We start from the raw sequence: 19,660 nt of genomic DNA, 5'->3' as shown, positions 1-19,660 counted from the left end.
GGGGAGTGGGGGGGGAGGGTATGGGGGACTTTTGGGATAGCATTGGAAATGTAAATGAGGAAAATACCTAATAAAAATATTTTAAAAATAAAGGTTGTTTTGTAAAATTGTAATCTGATCTTGAACATTTACAATAATTAAACCAAGATATAATAAGACCATTTTGGAACTAGAGATGTAACTCAGTGAAAGAGATCTTGCCTAATCTGATGACCCCTATACTACATATACAAAAGCAAATAGACAGTCTCTACTAGCCCTTGATGAAAAACACACAATGGTGTGATTGGGGATCTAAAGTTCTAAACTGTCTGTGGGCACTTTTAAGGTGATTATTATATCAGTTTTAACATTTTGATAAGTTTATAGCCAATAACCCTCTGTCATTTTATTTACAAATGTTTCTATTTTCAATGTTTTCACAATGCATTAGCTGTTAAATACTTTTTTATTTATCTAGCTCATTTCTTTCCATCCTGTTTTAACTAAAAACAATTGTGGACCTAACTGAACAATTACTCCAGTTTATTCTACCATAATAATTCTTATCAAACAAGACTTTCATTTTTCATCCAAGCACACACTATGTACTGCACACATTGTGTAGTAATCCTACATTAACTGAATTCACTGTTTAAATGTTAGCTTCAGTCTCAGAAACCTCAGGGAGACTGGCTTCTTTGGAAAACTAACCATGAAAAGGATCAAATCTGAAAGTATCAAGAATCTGGGGTATATTCTGTCCTTCATGGTCACTGCCCCAGAGTTTCCTGGGGGAAAAATGTTACCCAAGATTGGGTAAAGCCTTTTCTGGGCCCTACAATTGGTAGCTGAAATCTAAAGATGAGTATAAATTATACTGACCTATACAAGCACATCACAATGCACTAGGAATGTTTTTTCATTAATAATTTATTCACTTTACATCTCAATTTCATCCCCCATTCCTCTCAGTTTCATTCTTATAAATCTCTCCCCCATCACCTCCTCCCCTTCTCCTCAGAGAAGGGGAAGCTCACCCATGAGTACCACCCCACCATGGAACATCCAGTCCCAGCAGGACTAAGTGCATCCTCTCCCATTGAGGCCCAACCAGACAGTCCAGGAGAAATATTTTGTAATTTTATAAAGTTATTCCCTATCAAGAAACATGATGATCATCCCCCATGTGCTGAATCACTAATACTGCCAAATTCTATAAAAACACTAATGTTTTCTACACCTGGAATAGTGAGACAGAAATTAATAATCCTAAATGGAGAGTGTTGTCATACATGGGATACCCCTAATGAAAAATAATATGAAGACTATTTAAATCCAAATTATGCAAAATCACATTTATATATGAATATTTTATTCAAATACAGAAGTAAGCCGGTATGAGGTCACAATAAAGCATCACACAAATTATAGCATCTTTATTTATTGTATTAATTTTAGGCCATGTTAATCATGTGACTATCAGCATATAATAGGTATTTTGATGAAATGGGAAAGTAAGCATAGGAAAGTGGAATTTTTTAATCTGAAGCTATAAATGCAGTATTAAATTTGACATTAGCAAAAATATGATATTAGCTAAACATTATAGTTTTATATAGTACTATATAATCTCAACACTTTGGGTATATTTGCAACATAAATAAATATTAATACACATTACTGTGCCTAAGAAAATTACCCACAAGAATGCTGTCTACATATATTTCATTCAATTTTTAAAAGTACAAACTTAAATCAAATATATTTCGTGTGAATAATCTGCATTGAAATATTAAAATCAGACAAAACAATAGCCAATATACACAGTATTTTCAGTCTATACATAACAGTAACTCAGTTTTCCAAAATTGTTGCCCATTGTCTTTTCAGAATCAAATATCTGAATGATTGAAATTGATTGGACAAATATGGCAGATGATGACTAGTAGTGAAGGAGAGAAAAGCAAGGTATTCTAAGGAGTTCAAGCTACAGGACTGGATGAAAATATTTGATTTAAAAATCACTAGCTATGAAGACATTGAGCTGGTTCATTCTGTAGAATTTAATAAGGAACAAAGCACTTATTTGAGGAGATTATTAATACATAAAGTTATTAACATATTACACATTAAAAGGAAGTTTATAACAGAAGCCCATAGCAATCTATTTACAAGCAATAATGTGTAATGATCATTTCACTATTCATAGGAGAAATGTGAGCTGTTAGCCATGAGATTTTGTTTCCAATTTGGCAATAGAATATAACATTTTAAAAGGAGAATTAGTTAATTTAGTTTCAGTTTCAAATTTTACACATTTTCTTTTATCTTATGTCAAGATCTTGATTGTAGAGAATCTGAATAGTGTAAAACATTGCCAAGAGAATCTCAGAAGTAGTTGACAGTTTGCTATATACTTCAGTACTCAACCTGTGCACCTTCCTTCCTCTCAGATTTAAAAACAACAAGGAATAACACAGTAATATAAAAGTGTTAATCCTTGTGCCAGTAGAGTTTAAAATAAAATGAAGTTTAATTCAAATGGAACCAACTAAATTCTCCATTTTCCTTAATCTTTCCACCAACGTCTCTTACAAATGTCAGATAAATTGTATTATTTTGCTATAGGCTCTTCGAATCTACACACAAAAATAGAATATACACATGCAAAACAAATTCTCCCAGGGTATTCTATTTGTCAGTGTAAATGGTTTTGTGTACCATAAATAAGAGGAAGGTTATTCAAACACCGATCATATGCCTCTAAAATTGTTTTAATACAGTTCCTTCCTTGTACTGCTTTTGTGGTTAACAAATCTTAGTGACAATATGTACAGACAGAGCATATGTGAAAACTACTAAAGGTGTCAAAACAGAAATAAAACATAAATGGTCATTAATCATATTTATTGTACTTATATCCTACAAGAATTCAGATGAACCAAAATAATTTCACAAAATTAACACCACCACAAAGGAAACTTTATGAGACCTAAAAAGCACGAGAACGCAATTGTTACTGTAGTTTCTTATTTGACATAGACAGTCTTTAGGTGATTACCATTATAGATGTCATACAAATTCCCGACTAGCTTGGTTTGATATTTGTAAGTTAGGAGTACTTAATTCAGTACTGTTTCTGTGGGAAACATTACGAAGATTGCATAGTGCTAAAGAGTGGAGAAGGGCTTCTCGGGCTTTGGATGCCTCTATGTTCTGCTCCTGAGAGATTTGAAGGCTAATTTGATTGACATTATTCATCAGTATGCTAGAAGTCATGAGGTTGGTTATAGAGAGGCACCTGGTAAGATTTTCTTCCAAAAACTGTTTGTAGAGTTCATCCACCTTTCTTTCAATATAATTATTAAGCATAGAATTAGAGAGGGGTTGCTTATGTAATAGCATGCTTTTTTCTCGAATTTCATCACCATTGAATAATTTTGAGGTAGACGTTTTCTCTAGAGGCTCCATTTTAGGAGAGTGGCCCAATGGTATATCCACTGAAAGTAAAAGAGGACCATTACAAACATCATCATATGTGTGTTCCACAAAGCAACCAGAATCATACATGTTTCTAATGTGGTCACCTCCTATCTGTAGGTCAGGATAATTCTGGCAAATACTTGTACATGACCAAGATCGATATAAATCCAGTTGTGTTTCCTCCTGTCCCCTCTTTGGAATGGGCAATGCAACAGATACATTTCCTGGAAGAGGTGTACATTTGCATTTTGCAACAGGTAGCTCATCCATAGATTTGATTTGAGATGAATCATTGTCTTGTTCAGTTACACTTCCTTCTATAACTTTCTCTTGGCTTCCAGTCTTTAAAGGGGAAAGTGAATTGTCCGGTGTATCTAAAAGCTTATTTTCCCAATTTTCCTTTTTGTCATTTGATGTCTTCTTACATCTTAGTGGTTTGTAAAGTTTTGCATGTCTCTGTTCTTTGTAGAGGAATTTAGTTAGGAAGGCTTCTCCAAGCATTTTCTTAGACAAGTTATAAAATATGAGTGAACTGTACTCCTAAAATATAAAATAACTAATTAAGCAATGTAATATTTTTTTCTCTGACATGAACCATGTTCTAGGGAAGAACTGTTGCTTAAGAGGCAAAGGATAAAACTAGAAATTCTTTGATTCCTTTTTATCACTGTTTAACCCTGAAGAATTTACTTATTTCTGGCTCTCAATTTTCTCAACAGTTAAATTATAATAATACCCCTTCCATTTTCATTGAACTATTGTGAGAATATTGCATAGCATCCATGCAAATGTTTAAAAACTGCAAAATCAGAGAGATGTTTAACATTATATTGAGCTGGGTTTTTTTAGTATTTATTTAGAAATTAATAAAAATGCCTTGCCTTTTACTGTCTAAAAGGGCACTTAAAATAAAACTTATACCTATGGAAAATTTCTGAACTAAACTATAATCATAGCTATCTATATTTTTCCTATAATGTAGGTCTCTGCTTTTTCCTTCTCCATTATTTTTAATTTTTTCCTTTTTCTTCTTTTGGACACAAAGCTCCCTTCCTTATTTGCTATTTCATGCTTTTACATCATTTATTAATACAAGCCTAAGAGTTTCTAATTTCACTGTAAAATCTATGTAAAAAGTCAGGCATAATGCTTCACACCTGCAATCCCAGAACTCAGCAGGCTGAGGCAAAAGTATCTTAAATTCAAGGTCAGCCTGGGCTAACTGGCAAAACCTGCCTCTTACATAGCAAAATTAAACATCAACTCTATAAGAATGAAAAAGGTCAGTTGCCCTCATTCAAGATAAAGATTTCGTCTCATAAGTCTATGTTATATATTACATATGTTTACATGAAACCTATCTATGTTATTATTTGAAAGAATTTGAGAAGAAAATGAAACACAAATAAAACTAAGAGTTTAGACTTACGTTTTCCAAAGATCAGGATACCTAAAGATTTGCTCCTCTGAGATGCCAACAGTCCAAACTCAGAAAGACCTTTCTGTCTGGTTTGCTTCTCAGCGTCTGCTTACATCTTACAAAGGATGACAGCTTTAATCACGTAAATTGGTTCTGCTTTCCGTTATTACCCCAGGACTGCAAACCTAATAGGAAAATGATGTGGGCTGGTCACATGTGAGGTACGGTAATGACCATGTACCAAAAGAGGATCTTGAAAGTGTTTCTTCAAGTTCCCAATGAAAATGGGTGGGAAAATGTTAACAGTAGTAGAGTTCTTAATATACATAGAGACAGAGACAGACACAGGGTTATTTTCACTTTTAAGTAGGACAGAGGTGGAAGAGCCTCAACATCTTCTGTAAAAAGGAGTAATTTTAAACAAACTAAATCAGCATCAAAAAAGAAACTGATTGAATAAATTTTGATACGCCCATGACAGGAAATATGAAAACCTTCCTTTAAAAATATTTACTAATTCATACATTTATGAAATGAAATACTAAATTAAACATTTATTTAAACATATTTTATTAATTCTTTCAAGGATTACACCTTTCTCTCCTTCTCAGAAGCCACTGACTGTCAATAGATCTTCAGTTATGGGGTGTGAGGTTATTAGCCACTCTGCCCTCCACGTTCAAAACTTGACTAGCTTGACACTGTACAGGTCTTACACAGGTACTCACAGCTGCTGTGAGTTCATGTGTGCAGTGGTCATGTCCTGTCCAGAGGATACTGTTTTCCTCTGCTACTTCCTGACTTTTAGATTTTATAATCTTTTCATGCCCTCTTCCACGATGGTCTCTGAACAAATGGAACATTTCTAATGATTTTATGATAGTGAATTTGTTATTCCTTTATTTTATTTTCTGTTTACAACTCAGTCTCACAATGTAGCACTGGTTGACCTAGAATATGTTATGGAGACTAGAATGGCCTTAACCTCATGACAATCTTCCTGCCTCTGCCTCCCAAGAGCTGAGATTATAGGCATGTGTCAACAACACATTTGGCTATATGACAAGCATTATAAATTGTCATGTAGATTATTTAAGAAACACACGATTATTCATTTTACAGAGAAAACAAAGGAAAAGAAAAGGAATGTATGTTTTTTACAGTCACAATACTAGTAACTAATAGAAGTAGATGTTTGAGCAGACAGTTGGACTAAGAGTCCATGTCCTTAGGCACTGCAACGTATGTTATGTATATGTGTAAAGTATGTATTCTGTAAGAGAATATACACAGTTTGATTCCACCATCAATTATGTATAGTGTATTACATGTGTCAAACACTATTCAGAATATCTCACACAGAGCAATTTGATCTTCCTAAAATTCCAAGAAAGAGATACTGTTTTTCCTTATGAGAAAAACCAGACACAGAAAGAAGTTAGGATTGTTCAATTTCAGAGAAGTGTAAGGAGATGTTGGAAATCACTACTATTAAGGTATGACAAGCCATCATGTCCAGATAGCTCCCCAAGCTCGGGACAAAATGAAGGACTCCTTCTAGGCAGTTAAAATAATTCTCGCCGGGCGTGGTGGCACACGCCTTTAATCTCAGCACTTGGGAGGCAGAGGCAGGTGGATTTCTGAGTTCGAGGTCTGCCTGTTCTACAGAGTAAGTTCCAGGATAGCCAGGACCATACAGAGAAACCCTGTCTCGAAAAACAAAACAACAACAACAACAACAATAATAGTAATAATAGTAATAATAATAATAATAATAATAATAATAATAATAATAATTCTCCTCTTAGAAGTACTGTATATGCCAGCAAGATTTTGCTGAACGGACCCTGATATAGCTGTCTCTTGTGAGGCTATGCCAGTGCCTGGCAAATACAGAAGTGGATGCTCACAGTCATCTATAAGATGGAACACAGGGCCCCCAATGGAGGAGCTAGAGAAAGTACCCAAGGAGCTGACAGGGTCCGCAACCTTATAGGTGGAACAACAATATGAACTAACCAGTACCCCCAGAGCTCGTGTCTCTAGCTGCATATGTAGCAGAAGATGGCCTAGTCGGCCATTACTGAGAAGAGAGGCCCCTTGGTATTGCAAACTTTATATGCCCCAGTACAGGAGAATGCCAGGGCCAAGAAGTGGGAGTGGGTGGGTAGGGGAGCAGGGCGAGGGGAGGGTATAGGGGACTTCCGGGATAGCATTTGAAATGTATGTAAAGAAAATATCTAATAAAAATGTTATAAAATTAAAAAAGAATTCTGCACTAAAAAAAGGTAAAAAACAAAAAAAAAGAAGTATTGTATTATAAGAGTATCCAGTGAATTGAAGAAATATGTCAACATTTCACTAGAAGGTAATAAAAAAACCTATAAAATATATTTTATCAATACTACCACAAAAGAATATTAAAAGAAAATAGAAATTTCAAATCCCTCCTATCTTAGATTTCATCATTGGTTATATTCCATGTAGTTTTCCTTCATCACTACATTTCAGTGCTCCAAGTTGTACCAACAACACCCTGTCCTTAAAATGTCTGCCTTTCAAAACTAGCATTCCCTTTCCATACTTGGATTATAATAGCTGATTCTAACCTTGCCTCCATATACACGTTTGTCATACTAGTTGTTCTTCCTTTCATACAAACCTAAAGTCTTCAAAGCCTTCTGCTTACCCATATATTAATAAGAATATATACAGTATATAATTGTGTACCTCAAAATAAAATACCACAAGTAAGTTTTTTTATTTAACCATCACAGCAAATCTTCAAGCTATAATTACCTGCATTTTTTACAATAGTAAAAAGCCTTGGAAGTATTAAAAATCAAAATCCAATATCAAACCATATGTGATTTCATGCATTTACCCCAATTTCCATTTTTTAATTTTTTATGTGCTCCTAAATCTCCAATAACCAGCTTACTTAATAGCAAAGACAAAAAAGTCAGCAGTCATGTTTTAATACCTCTGCCATCTACCTGGAGCTCAGTATCAGTGACTCATGATGTTTTATGCAAACATGTAGAGCCTAACTTTTACCGACCTGTGGTAACTGAACCAAAATGGCAAGTCTCAAAAACTGATTTTATTCTGTAAAATCTACTACTAAAGAGACAGTAGGAAACCCACCTCTGTATCTCATAATAGCACTTGTACTAACACCCCTTGAGATCAGACCTAGAACTTCCCTCTCAGCTGCTATAAGATTCACAAATATTCCCATGCCCTGTGATCTCTGCAGTGAACTCATCACCTGTGTCCCTGATATTCATTCCAATAAATACGCACTTATACTGTTTTCATCTCAGGTAAATATCGTTGTTAAACACATTTTCAGCCTACACATTACTGGCTTTTCCTGATGCTATCTCAAATGTGGCATTCTTGACTTTCTCTTCTCCTTTAAAATGCTTTATTCTCTGTTCCTTTCTAAAGGAAACCCAGGGAAAAAAATGCACCAGACACTGAAGGAAAGGCCATCCAGAGACTCCACTACCTTGGGATCCAACCCATCTTCCTACACCAAACCCTGACACTATTGCTGATACCAAGAAGTACTTGCTGACAGGAGCCTGATATAGCTTTCTTCTGGGATGCTCTGCCAGAGCCTGACTAAAACAGATACAGATACTCACAGACAACCATTGAACTGAGACACAGGACCCCAATGGAAGAGTTAGTTAGGGGAAGGACTGAAGGAGCTGAAGGGAATTGCAACCCCATAGGAAGAACAACAATATCAACTAACCGGATCCCTCAGAGCTCCCAGGGACTAAACCACCAACCAAAGAGTACACATGTGTAGGTCCATGGCTCCTGTTACATATGTAGCATAAGACTCCATTATATGGCATCAATGGGAGGGAAGGCCCTTGGTCCTGTAGAGACTTGTGACCCCAGCGAAGAGGAGCGAGTGGATGGGTGAGAGGAGGAGTACCCTCTCAGAGGCAAAGGGAGTGGGGATGGGATAGGGAGGTTTATGGAGAGGAGACCGAGAAGGGAGACAAAATTTGAAATGTAAATAAATAAAATAATCAATGAAAAAACCCACAAGAAATAAAAAATACTTTATTCACATATTTTCCCATTATTAAACATGCCTCAAGTTTGTTAATCTCTGTCATTCCAGGATTCCTGCCTGAATGCACATAGTTGGTTTGATTTTATCTTATGAATTCTCAGCTCCATGAAGACAAATACTGTCTTACCTAATGATGTGATTCCTAGCAATACGCAGAGTCTAACAGCTATTACTCATCATACTGTTTTAATGAGCAACCTACAATGAAGCCACACACTATCATCCTCACTTTAACATTAAACAAGACTGCAATTTCACCAAATTCATTTGCACAGTCTCTCTCTCTCTCTCTTTCTTTCTCTCTCTCTCTCTCTCTCTCTCTCTCTCTCTCTCTCTCTCTCTCTTTTCCTCTCCTCCCTCCCCTCCCTTCCCCCTCTCCCTCCTCCTTCTCCTCCCCCTCTATTTCTCCTTCAAGACTCATGCCTCATGTATCCCAGGCTAGCAGTAACTCGCTATGCATGTGCCCTAAATCTTCTGATCTTCCTGATTCCATTTCTTTTGGGTGCTGGCATTACAGTTATGTACCACTACCCCTACTATACGTGGTGCTAGGCATGAATCCAGGACTTCCAAAACACTAGGTGAGCACTCTACCAAGTGAGCTGCATCTTCAGCCACAAATCCATTCTTATTAGTGGGTAGAGCCATGCAATACATACAGTATTGTGTCATTGAAAATAATTAGGATACTATAAAGAAGAACTTAACTTCCATTATAGACCCACTTTTGGCAAACTCCTCCTCAATGTACAAATATAGCAATAACTTATACTTGTGTCTGGACAGATCCCTGTTTAACAGTGTGTACTGGTCTTCAAGATGACCAGAGTTCAAATCCCAACGTTAATGTCAGGTGGCTCCCAACTGGTTGCCTATAACTCCAGGCCTCTTGGGCCTGTACTCCTACCTTCAGACAGGCACAGATAACATGATTAGTACATACATCATCTTATGCAGGTACAGATATATTAATTAAAATATTTTTTTAATCTTAAAAAAGTTGTAGCTAGAAAATGTACACTAAAAAGTGAACTATGAATATAAGGAAGAAGAAGCAGACATTTTACACAGCGAGTAGAGGGCGGAGTGAGGGGAGAAGAGGAAGCATCAGGAGCTACAGAGGCTCACACTGCCCACATTGCAAGCTTGACCTCAAGAAGGAAAGGGCACACTGCAAAGCACGTTTCAACAAGGGAGCCCAGTGGGAGAGAGGAAAAGAGAACTTTCCTGTGTCAAGACTTGGGGAAATGTTGCTATGTTGGTCATATCCTGCCTGGATCTGTTTGTACTGACCTTACAAACTAAGGCAACTCGGGTTTATTTGTCTCTTTTCTTCACAAGCCACACTGTATTTTTAATGGATTTTCTTCCTCTCTCTGTGCCAGGGGAGGCAGGAATGGCCAGCAAAATATGTAGCTGTCCTCCCTTTCTAAACAGAAGGGGAAAGAGCAGAAATGTAGAGTGTGTTAGTTTTTCCTGTTTCGACCCCAGAACTTGGCAGATGGGCAAAAAAGAGAGGTGTTAGCTAGTGGGTATTACTCTAGGGAGCACAATCTCTCTTCCTTTGAGGGCAGGTGGGTGGGGCTTCCTGCCCTCTGGTCACCAGGCACCAGTTTTTCTCAGAATGGACACCAGCCTGCGTCACAAAGGAGCACTTGCTCCTTAGCCAATCCTGAGTGCAGGCCCTTAGCAACCCTCAGAGAGAAAGCAAAGTTTAGCTTGGCTCCATGTTCAGACTTCAGAAAGCTGGTAACCAGAAAGAAAGCTGACCGGAAGACAGCAGTAAATTGTTGGACCCAATACATTTGAAGAGCAACTGCAGACGGAAAACAATGAGTAATATTATAATTTACTATGCCAGCATGACAGTCTCCAGGGAGATGAGTAGGAAGTGTCTCAGTTGGAGGAAGGCAACAGGAGGGGGTTAGAGTAAAAATACCATAGTTGGGGACTTCAAGATTTTGTTAAGATTATCACGCCTTTTCTGCCTTTCTAAATATTTTTTTATTCTACTTTATTTTATCATCTTGGGTGGAAGCGGGATTTGCAAGGACCTACCAAAATGGCTGTTAACTCCCTTACTCCTCTTGTGCTCTAAGAATTTACTGATATTAGAAGTTTCTGGTATTTTGAACTTAACTACCTTAAGGAATCCAATATTTTTGTCCATATTTCAAGTGTACAAGAAATAGTGAACTCCATTTAGGATGGGAGAGAAACAAACAAACAAACACAGTATGCATATAGCTCAAATCCCCAGAGAAGACCAAACAATTCATGAAAGGGCCAACTTTATTTCTAATAAGTTGTTATATTTTCATAGATCACATATTTCTTACACGAAATGATTAAGTATTTTGAGCAATATCTAGTAAGTATTACAGAACAGCACTGCCCTATAGAAGCATAATGAGAGCTACCTGAGTAATTTAAAATTTATTACTAGTCATTTAAAATAGAAAAAAGTGAGATTAATTTTACTGTGTACATTTAACATAAAGTATTCAAAGTGTCATTACAAAATGTAATCATAAATGTTGGTATGTTACATATATTTTTATCATGCTGTCTTTAAAAGCCATCATGCACTGTACTCAAAGACTGAAGGACTAGAATTTTTACACTTCAGAGTTCCACTTTCACGACAACAAATAAATGGCTGCCAAGCAGTCATCACATCCTTGCTACACATCACACACTATAGATGAAGGGAAGAATGCGATTTGACCTCAGCCTAGGAAAAGGAGATTGTTTTTATATAAAACCTGGTCAATTAGATTAGTATTTTGCATAAAAATAAGAAGTGGTTTTAAAGAAAGTAAATTATAACATATTTCTCTAGTTTTAAAATATCAGCAAACAAACATGTGACTTATATGCTATTGGGCATAACAGCCTAAAACAAGGAACGATTTCAACTAAGAACCACAAAGAATGCAACACTAAACTGCTGATCTTTGGCACTCCAACTGTTGCATAATAGTCATTGGGCAGGGATGCTAGAACAGATCTTTCCGGGTACTACCCTCAGCATTTCTACTACTGTCGAATTGAGGCGGGAGTGATGATGAGGCTGCCAGTCTGTGAATCACAAACTGAATATCACTGATCTATGTAACTGTTCTCTTAATGGGTTTGTCTGGAAAGCTTTAGAAAAATACTATGCAAAGATGACTCAAGTCTCATGAAACATATTGTGCAATTTTAAAAACTTAATGAGAAGGTAGAAACACTGAATTTTGGAATTTTAGAAATTTCTCTGCTGTCCTTTGCATGCAGACAAGCATTTTTGAAGTATAACTGGGTTACATCTTTTGAACATCAAACAAAAATCTTACTGGCATGCATTTTACAGAAATCCCACTTCAATAAGTTGGGGATGGGGCTTGTCAAATTGTTATCACATTCTAGTATCAAAAGTGTTGTTTGACAAAATTACTCAAGATTATCACATGAAAACAAAGAAACCTCAATTTTACTATTATTTCTTATAGTTATTCAATTTTCAGTTATAAAATAAGTTTAAAAACCAAGCTGATACAATTGTACTTGAACCATTGTGTGTTTTAAAAGACAGTTAAACACTAGATATAGTCTGTTAATATAAGATACAAATTTGACAGTTCAAGAGCACAACACAAATTAATCATTCATTTTTTATATCTTAATTTCATGAAGTATTTAATCTTTCATTCTATTTTATGATTAATGTCTTATTATTGCTTTCCCTCATATATATATATATATATGTATATATATATATATTTCTGATTAATGTCTTATTATTGTTTCCCTCATATACATATATATAATATATTGTATATATATATACATACAGGTTGTTTGCTTTTCAAAGCAAGGTCTAATGCCTTGGAATTGTTCACTTTGGCCATCTTTCTAATTTTTTTATGCATGATTGTACAAACATATATATTTCTTAGATTGCCACACAACTTTTTGAAAAAAATTGTGGTTCTGTTCAGTTCCAAAATTTTTAAATTATACGTTTGCATAATATATATGTGTCATATATCATAATACATATGATATATAAACTACATATAATATATACATATGTGTAGTCTAACAACAAAATTGCATAGTTTTTCACCAATGCCTGCCACCAATAATGGCTGTTCCTCTTTCATAACTTAATGAATAGGTAATAATAGAATACATAAAAGTATTACGGTAAATTGAATAACTTGCCATCTCTTTTTTCTATCTAGGTAAGACACAGACAGAGTGAAGCTACGAGAGTTGTAGACACTTACAAAATTAAGTATGAGTTAATGAACATAGCTGTCAGCACCAAAGTGCTGGAAGAAATGTGTATTAAGGTTGCCTCTCCCAAGGCTAATCCACCTCAGATAGTCAATGAACAAGAATATTGTGGTGTAAGCATAACTGTTCTTCTTAATTGTATTTCGTACCTTAAAGTCATATATGTGGGTTAAAAAAAAATCAATGTGTGGAGTATTTATTTATTTATTTTATGTATATGAGTACACTGTCACTGACAAACCAGAAGAGGGCATCAGATCCAATTACAAATGGTTGTGAACCACCATGTGGTTGCTGGGAATTTAACTCATGACCTCTGGAAGGTCAGTGGATGCTTTTAACCCCTGAGCCATCTCCCCAGCCCCTAAGGTATGGAGTATTAAAGTCAGGTTTACTCATCAACAGACTAACTTGTGTTTCCGACAACAAGAAAATGAGCATTTAATCCTAAAAAAGATTGTCACTTCGTGGTGAGGGATACTTGGGTATTATAATATAGAATAACTGGTAATCTGAGAAAATTATTCATCTTAGTTACCAGAGGTTTGTAAAATTCTCAGCAAAATAATTAGCACTCCATGCTTAAATTTAGCTAGTAATTGAGAATGGTCAGAATTGGTTAACTATACTTTTAGTTTTAGAATTTCATATATTTCCATGATGCCAAGGAGAACAAGGAAATTCTGAAGTTCCTGAAGATTGAGTAAGTGAACATTTATGATAAAAGATAAATTCACCATTTGATCGTAGCCATAAAAGAACCACTCCATTAAAGTAGCTATCAAAACTAATGGGCTCCTACTGTTCCAATGGTTAGTTAAAATTATTTCTTAAACTGTAAACATTCTAAAATTTTGCTTTTATTATCTCTCTGTCTCTGTCTCTGTTTCTGTCTCTCTCTCTCTTTCTCCCTGTGTGTGTGTGTGTCTGTTCCTGTGTGTGTGTGTGTGAGTGTGTGTGTGTGTGCATGTGTACTAGGTGGAGGGCTGTGCTAACACACACATGTGGGAGCCTACATAAATCAGGAGAGGGTGTCAGGTTCCCTATAGTTACAGGCATCTCACAGCTGGCCAGCATGGGCTCTGGGAATGAAAATTGTGCCCTCTAAAAGGCAAGAAACCACTCTTAACTTCTACGTCATCTTTTCAACTCTAACCATGAATACCTTACAAGAAAAAAAATGTACTAGCATCCACCAACATGAAACTTTTAAAAATTCACTAGTAAGTATGGTCATAAATAGTCTTCTAGTACAATTTTCAGTTAGCTTCTTTTTAAATGTCTGTCACTATATTTAACATAGGTTTACATACCTAATGATTGCAATGTTTCATGAAATTAAATACAGAAATCACTCTGTAGACTTTTGTAAAAGGTATGTTTATTTAAATTTAACAATCTGAAACAGAAAGTTTGAAATTATATGATGTGGAAAAGTCATATTCCCTAAAATTATCTAGAGTGTTACTGAATATTCAGTTGCTAAATCCATTCTTGCATTTTTTATGTTGAAATAAAGATCTAAGAATTTAGTTAAGATGCTTCTGGTGATGCTAAAGCATAGTAATATCTCAGAAATATAGGTCAAATAGAAATTCCATACACATTTTTGGAAACGAATAGTTATAGATCATTTTCTCCCACGTTTTAAGTACCTTTCCCTTGAGATCTCTACTCTGTTCTTTGTAGCTTCCTAAATGCATCAGTTTTGCATTTTCTTGCCATTTTCCCACACTTTCAGGTCATATATCCTGCCATCTGGTGACAATGAATTATTTATTGATCTTTCAGGTGTGAGTTCTCATGACAGTCTTGGTGATTTCTCCCTACCAGAATGCAGCTTCATTTTCCTTTCAGTTTCAGGTATAACCTAATATGTACTTCTCTCAGAACACAAATAACAGGCTTACAATTATAGACTCCCTTGAAAATAATATCTGCCAACACTTTTTCATGTCTTTCTACAATGTGACATTTTGTTGAATAATAACAAATTCACAAGATACAATGGTTTTACTGACAGTAATTGCCAAGTAGTCCTACTTGCCTTGATAGCTTCCTCTGAGAAATTTCTTTTTCAAAATATTATTATGATTGCCTGTATACATACATGTGAATACAACCTGCTTGGCTCCATTTAGTTAGTGTTGCTGGTATGCAAATGTTTGTGTAGAAATGACTTACTTAGTATTGGATAACTATTTAGGGAACTCATCTCTGAGAAAGTCTGATTCTTCCTCTCTCAGCAGTTATTAATTGTCTTTAGTTCTTCATTTAGAGGTGGGGGCTTGTGAGAACCAGTAATTCCTAACAGCTTTGTAAATATTACCCTTATAACCATAGATTATAAGTGTAGCTCCCACCAATTATCAAAAACATTTCTTTCTTCATCAGATAGAGACCATTATAGAAAGCCATAGATACTAGTCAAAGTACAGACAACAGCTGACCATGCAGTGCCCAGCTCAATACAAGTCATATGCTCAAGGGTCTGGAAAAATTGTGGAAGAAGGAATGGAAAGATTGTGAACACCAAAGAATCAGACTTTCTGCTGTGAAAGATCTAAAAATTACATCAGTTAATAAACAACATTTCTTATACAACATGTGTTGGGCATCCTTCTAAAGTGTTACGCATGGCAGCTTCATTTAACCATCTCAATTTCATGATCTATGCATGAGGAAACTAAGCTACAAAATAGCAAGTTGCAAAAAAAAAAAAAAAAAAAAACTACAACCAGTAAGACGATGAGAAAGCAGCAGTGAGTCAGAAGTCTGCAACCATAAAATGTTCTACAGTTCAAGCCCTTTAAAAAGATTCATCTTTTTTTTTTATGTATACGAGCATTTTGCCTGCATGTGCATCTGTGTACCATGCATGGGCATTGCCCCCAGAAGCCAAAAGAGATCGATCATTCAGTCCCCTGGGACTGAAGTTAAAGATGGTAGTGAGCTGCCATGTAGGTGATAAGACCTGGACTCCAGTCATCCAAAAGAGTAGCAAGTGCTCTTAACAGCTAAGCCATCTCTCCATTCTAACTTGAGCGTTCTTTTAGGCAAAAATTCCAGGAAGTTAGAAGATTGGCAATCTTGAAAGATAGCTGCTTTTAAAGGTAAAAAGGACAGAAAGGATGTCTGCATGTTATTTCAAAAGTCTTTCGAGAGATGCCTAGCAACCTTTCATTGAAATATTGCTACATAGCCATAGTGTCTGTGTGTCTAGGGTGATGAAACTGATGTTAGTCACACAGAGCCCCATTCCTCCTTTACAGTGATGCAACATTTCAAATTTTCCCATGCCTCCAGAGAAACTAATTGAATACCACCCAATGAGAACAATGAAAGCCTGATTATTCAGGACTTGTTAGAAGTTAGGCATCATCACTGGTATTTTGCAGAGACTTTTAAAGGCAGGCTAAAGAATGGGAAGTTTTATAAACTAAAGATATCAGGTATGTGCCAATTGACAGCTATAAGATTCTGGAAGCAGGATAACTAAAAATAGGCAATCCTGTGTGATAACTGATTTTCTCTACTTGAGGTCAACACTTCGGGAGGCTAATAGTGATGATGAAGTGTTGAAAGTCTGAGACTGATTGCTACAGAGACTGTGGTTCAGATTCATGAATGGTTTGTCACAAAGGCTATGGTTTATGGTTGTGATGATCATTACAAGTTATGGGCCAGTGTTCTATTTCCTTTTTTTAAATCTAAGATTTGGCCACTCCCAACAAGGCTCTAAACTGCTGTCTGTGAACAGGGAGGTATAAAAACCATCTTGAAGTTCAAGAAATGAACGATGGGAAATAATTGTGACCCTAGCAACCAGTAATTAGAGTGGTATTGCGGCCATAGTTAAAAAAAAATCAGTTTCTCCCTTAGAAAAAAATGGATACCATGTACAAATAAGTCCTTTCTCTTTAAGATTTATTCTCTCAGGTTTCATACACAAACCAAGAAAAATGAGGATTCTCATTTTGCTTACTTAGTGGATAAGATTCTTAATCTGGGTAGCATAAACATTCTACTAGTTTTACAGATGCAACAACCTAACAGAGATCCACTGAGAAGAGACTATCCAGTAAAAAATCTAAAGGTGACACCCCCCGTATATGTGTATATACACGCCTGTGTGTGCGTGCACACACACACTACACATGTACACACACACACACACACACACATCCCATAATTTCTGAGATTTAGGAAGTTGCTTTATTTGAATAAAGGGTTTTTTGCAAATGTAAATTAGGATTTTGATATTTAAGATAATGTAATGAACCAAGGGAATCCTAACATTGATTTCCAAACATCTTTATAAGCACGAAACAGAAGACAAAACAGAGAGAAAGAGAGAAGGATAAAAGAGGCAGACTGAACTGACTGCTATACCAACAGAAGCTGAAAGCACGCAAAGAATCTCCTTTTCCTGTGACTTTGGTGGGGGCACAGTACTTTTAAACTTCTGGCCTTCAGAGCTCTGAAAGCAATGTCTGCTATTTGTGGCAGGTTTTTTTTTTTTCCAAATTCACGGGAAACTATTGCATCCTTTAACTGTGATCTCTTAAAATAGAGAAAGAATCTACACACTAGAGTTTTGGATGAGGACACAATTTCAGAAGCTGGATACAGACTATTTCCAAGGTCCTCTCATGGTTGGGAAAATGAGTAGACTAGGACAGGGCACTCTCAAGTACTGAGAATCTTTTATGAACTTTTACACAGAGGCTGGGTAAAGGAAGTTAGCCACACCATGAAGTCCATGCCCTAACTTCTTGTCTCTACCCTGCAAAAAGAGGTTTTGTAGGCCTCAGCCTCAGGAGCAGCGGGTGCCATCTTGGTTCCGGGACTCCACCGAACTTAGGAAATTAGTCTGAACAGGTAAGAAGGTGCACCACAGAACCGGACAGCTTCTAGGACAGGCGGAGGCACAGAGCCGCTGAGGCAGCACCCTTTGCGGGCCACAGACAGCCGGCCACCGTCCGGACCAGATGATAGGTGTCCACCTGGCTCAGAAGGCATCAGCCTCAGGAGCAGCGGGGCTCCATCTTGGTTCCGGGACTCCGAGGAACTTAGGAAATTAGTCTGCACAGGTGAGAGTCTGCACCACAGAAGCTGACCTGCCAAAGCAACACAGCTTCTGAGAAAGGTCCTGTTTTGGGCCTTCTTCTTCGGCCAGGAGGAGGTCCAAACACAGATATCTGTGCACCTTCCCTGTAAGAGAGCTTGCCAGCAGAGAGTGCTCTGAGCACTGAAACTCAGAGGAGAGAATCTGTCTCCCAGGTCTGCTGATAGATGGTAACAAAATCACCAGAAGAACAATCTCTAAACAGAGTCAACTATAACAACTAACTCCAGAGATTACCAGATGGCGAAAGGTAAACATAGGAACCTTACTAACAGGAAACAAGACCACTAACCATCATCAGAACCCAGCACTCCCACTTCACCCAGTCCAGGGCACCCCAACACACCCGAAAACTTAGACCCAGGTTTAAAAGCATATCTCATGATGATGGTAGAGGACATCAAGAAGGACTTTAATAACTCACTTAAAGAAATACAGGAGAACACTGCTAAAGAGTTACAAGTCCTTAAAGAAAAACAGGAAAACACAATCAAACAGGTAGAAGTCCTTACAGAAAAAGAGGAAAAAACATCCAAACAGGTGATGGAAATGAACAAAACCATACTAGACCTAAAAAGGGAAGTAGACACAATAAAGAAAACTCAAAGTGAGGCAACACTGGAGATAGAAACCCTAGGAAAGAAATCTGGAACCATAGATTTGAGCATCAGCAACAGAATACAAGAGATGGAAGAGAGAATCTCAGGTGCAGAAGATTCCATAGAGAACATCGGCACAACAATCAAAGAAAATGGAAAATGCAAAATTATCCTAACTCAAAACATCCAGGAAATCCAGGACACAATGAGAAGATCAAACCTACGGATAAGAGGAGTGGATGAGAATGAAGATTTTCAACTCAAAGCACCAGCAAACATCTTCAACAAAATTATTGAAGAAAACTTCCCAAATCTAAAGAAAGAGATGCCCATGAACATACAAGAAGCCTACAGAACTTCAAATAGACTGGACCAGAAAAGAAATTCCTCCCGACACATAATTATCAGAACATCAAATGAACTAAATAAAGATAGAATACTAAAAGCAGTAAGGGAAAAAGGTCAAGTAACATATAAAGGCAAGCCTATCAGAATTACACCAGATTTTTCACCAGAGACTATGAAAGCCAGAAGAGCCTGGACAGATGTTATACAGAAACTAAGAGAACACAAATTCCAGCCCAGGCTACTATACCCAGCCAAACTCTCAATTACCATAGATGGAGAAACCAAAGTATTCCACGACAAAACCAAATTCACACATT

General features: G+C 36.6%; 1 protein-coding gene and 1 long non-coding RNA gene across 2 annotated transcripts; one reads left to right on the top strand and one right to left on the bottom strand.

Annotated features, from left to right (window-relative positions):
* Positions 1-1,335: 1,335 nt before the first annotated feature.
* Positions 1,336-5,025, bottom strand: Gm6377 (predicted gene 6377). The gene is made up of 2 exons (NM_001037917.2): positions 4,895-5,025; positions 1,336-4,005 (listed from the first exon to the last, which is right to left on the bottom strand). The coding sequence occupies exon 2, from the start codon at positions 3,964-3,966 to the stop codon at positions 3,055-3,057; it is 912 nt and encodes a 303-aa protein (NP_001033006.1). The 5' UTR covers positions 3,967-4,005; positions 4,895-5,025; the 3' UTR covers positions 1,336-3,054.
* A 5,638-nt stretch (positions 5,026-10,663) lies between these two features.
* Gm34464 lies at positions 10,664-15,860 on the top strand. Its single transcript, XR_003953121.1, has 4 exons — positions 10,664-10,820; positions 13,214-13,381; positions 15,060-15,131; positions 15,663-15,860. It is a non-coding gene; the product is annotated as a predicted gene, 34464 (long non-coding RNA).
* The last annotated feature ends 3,800 nt before the right edge of the window (positions 15,861-19,660 follow it).

Source organism: Mus musculus, chromosome X (genome assembly GCF_000001635.26).
Source record: "Mus musculus strain C57BL/6J chromosome X, GRCm38.p6 C57BL/6J".
In the NCBI taxonomy this organism is placed as follows: domain Eukaryota; kingdom Metazoa; phylum Chordata; class Mammalia; order Rodentia; family Muridae; genus Mus; species Mus musculus.
This window is presented reverse-complemented; position numbering and strand designations above follow the sequence as displayed.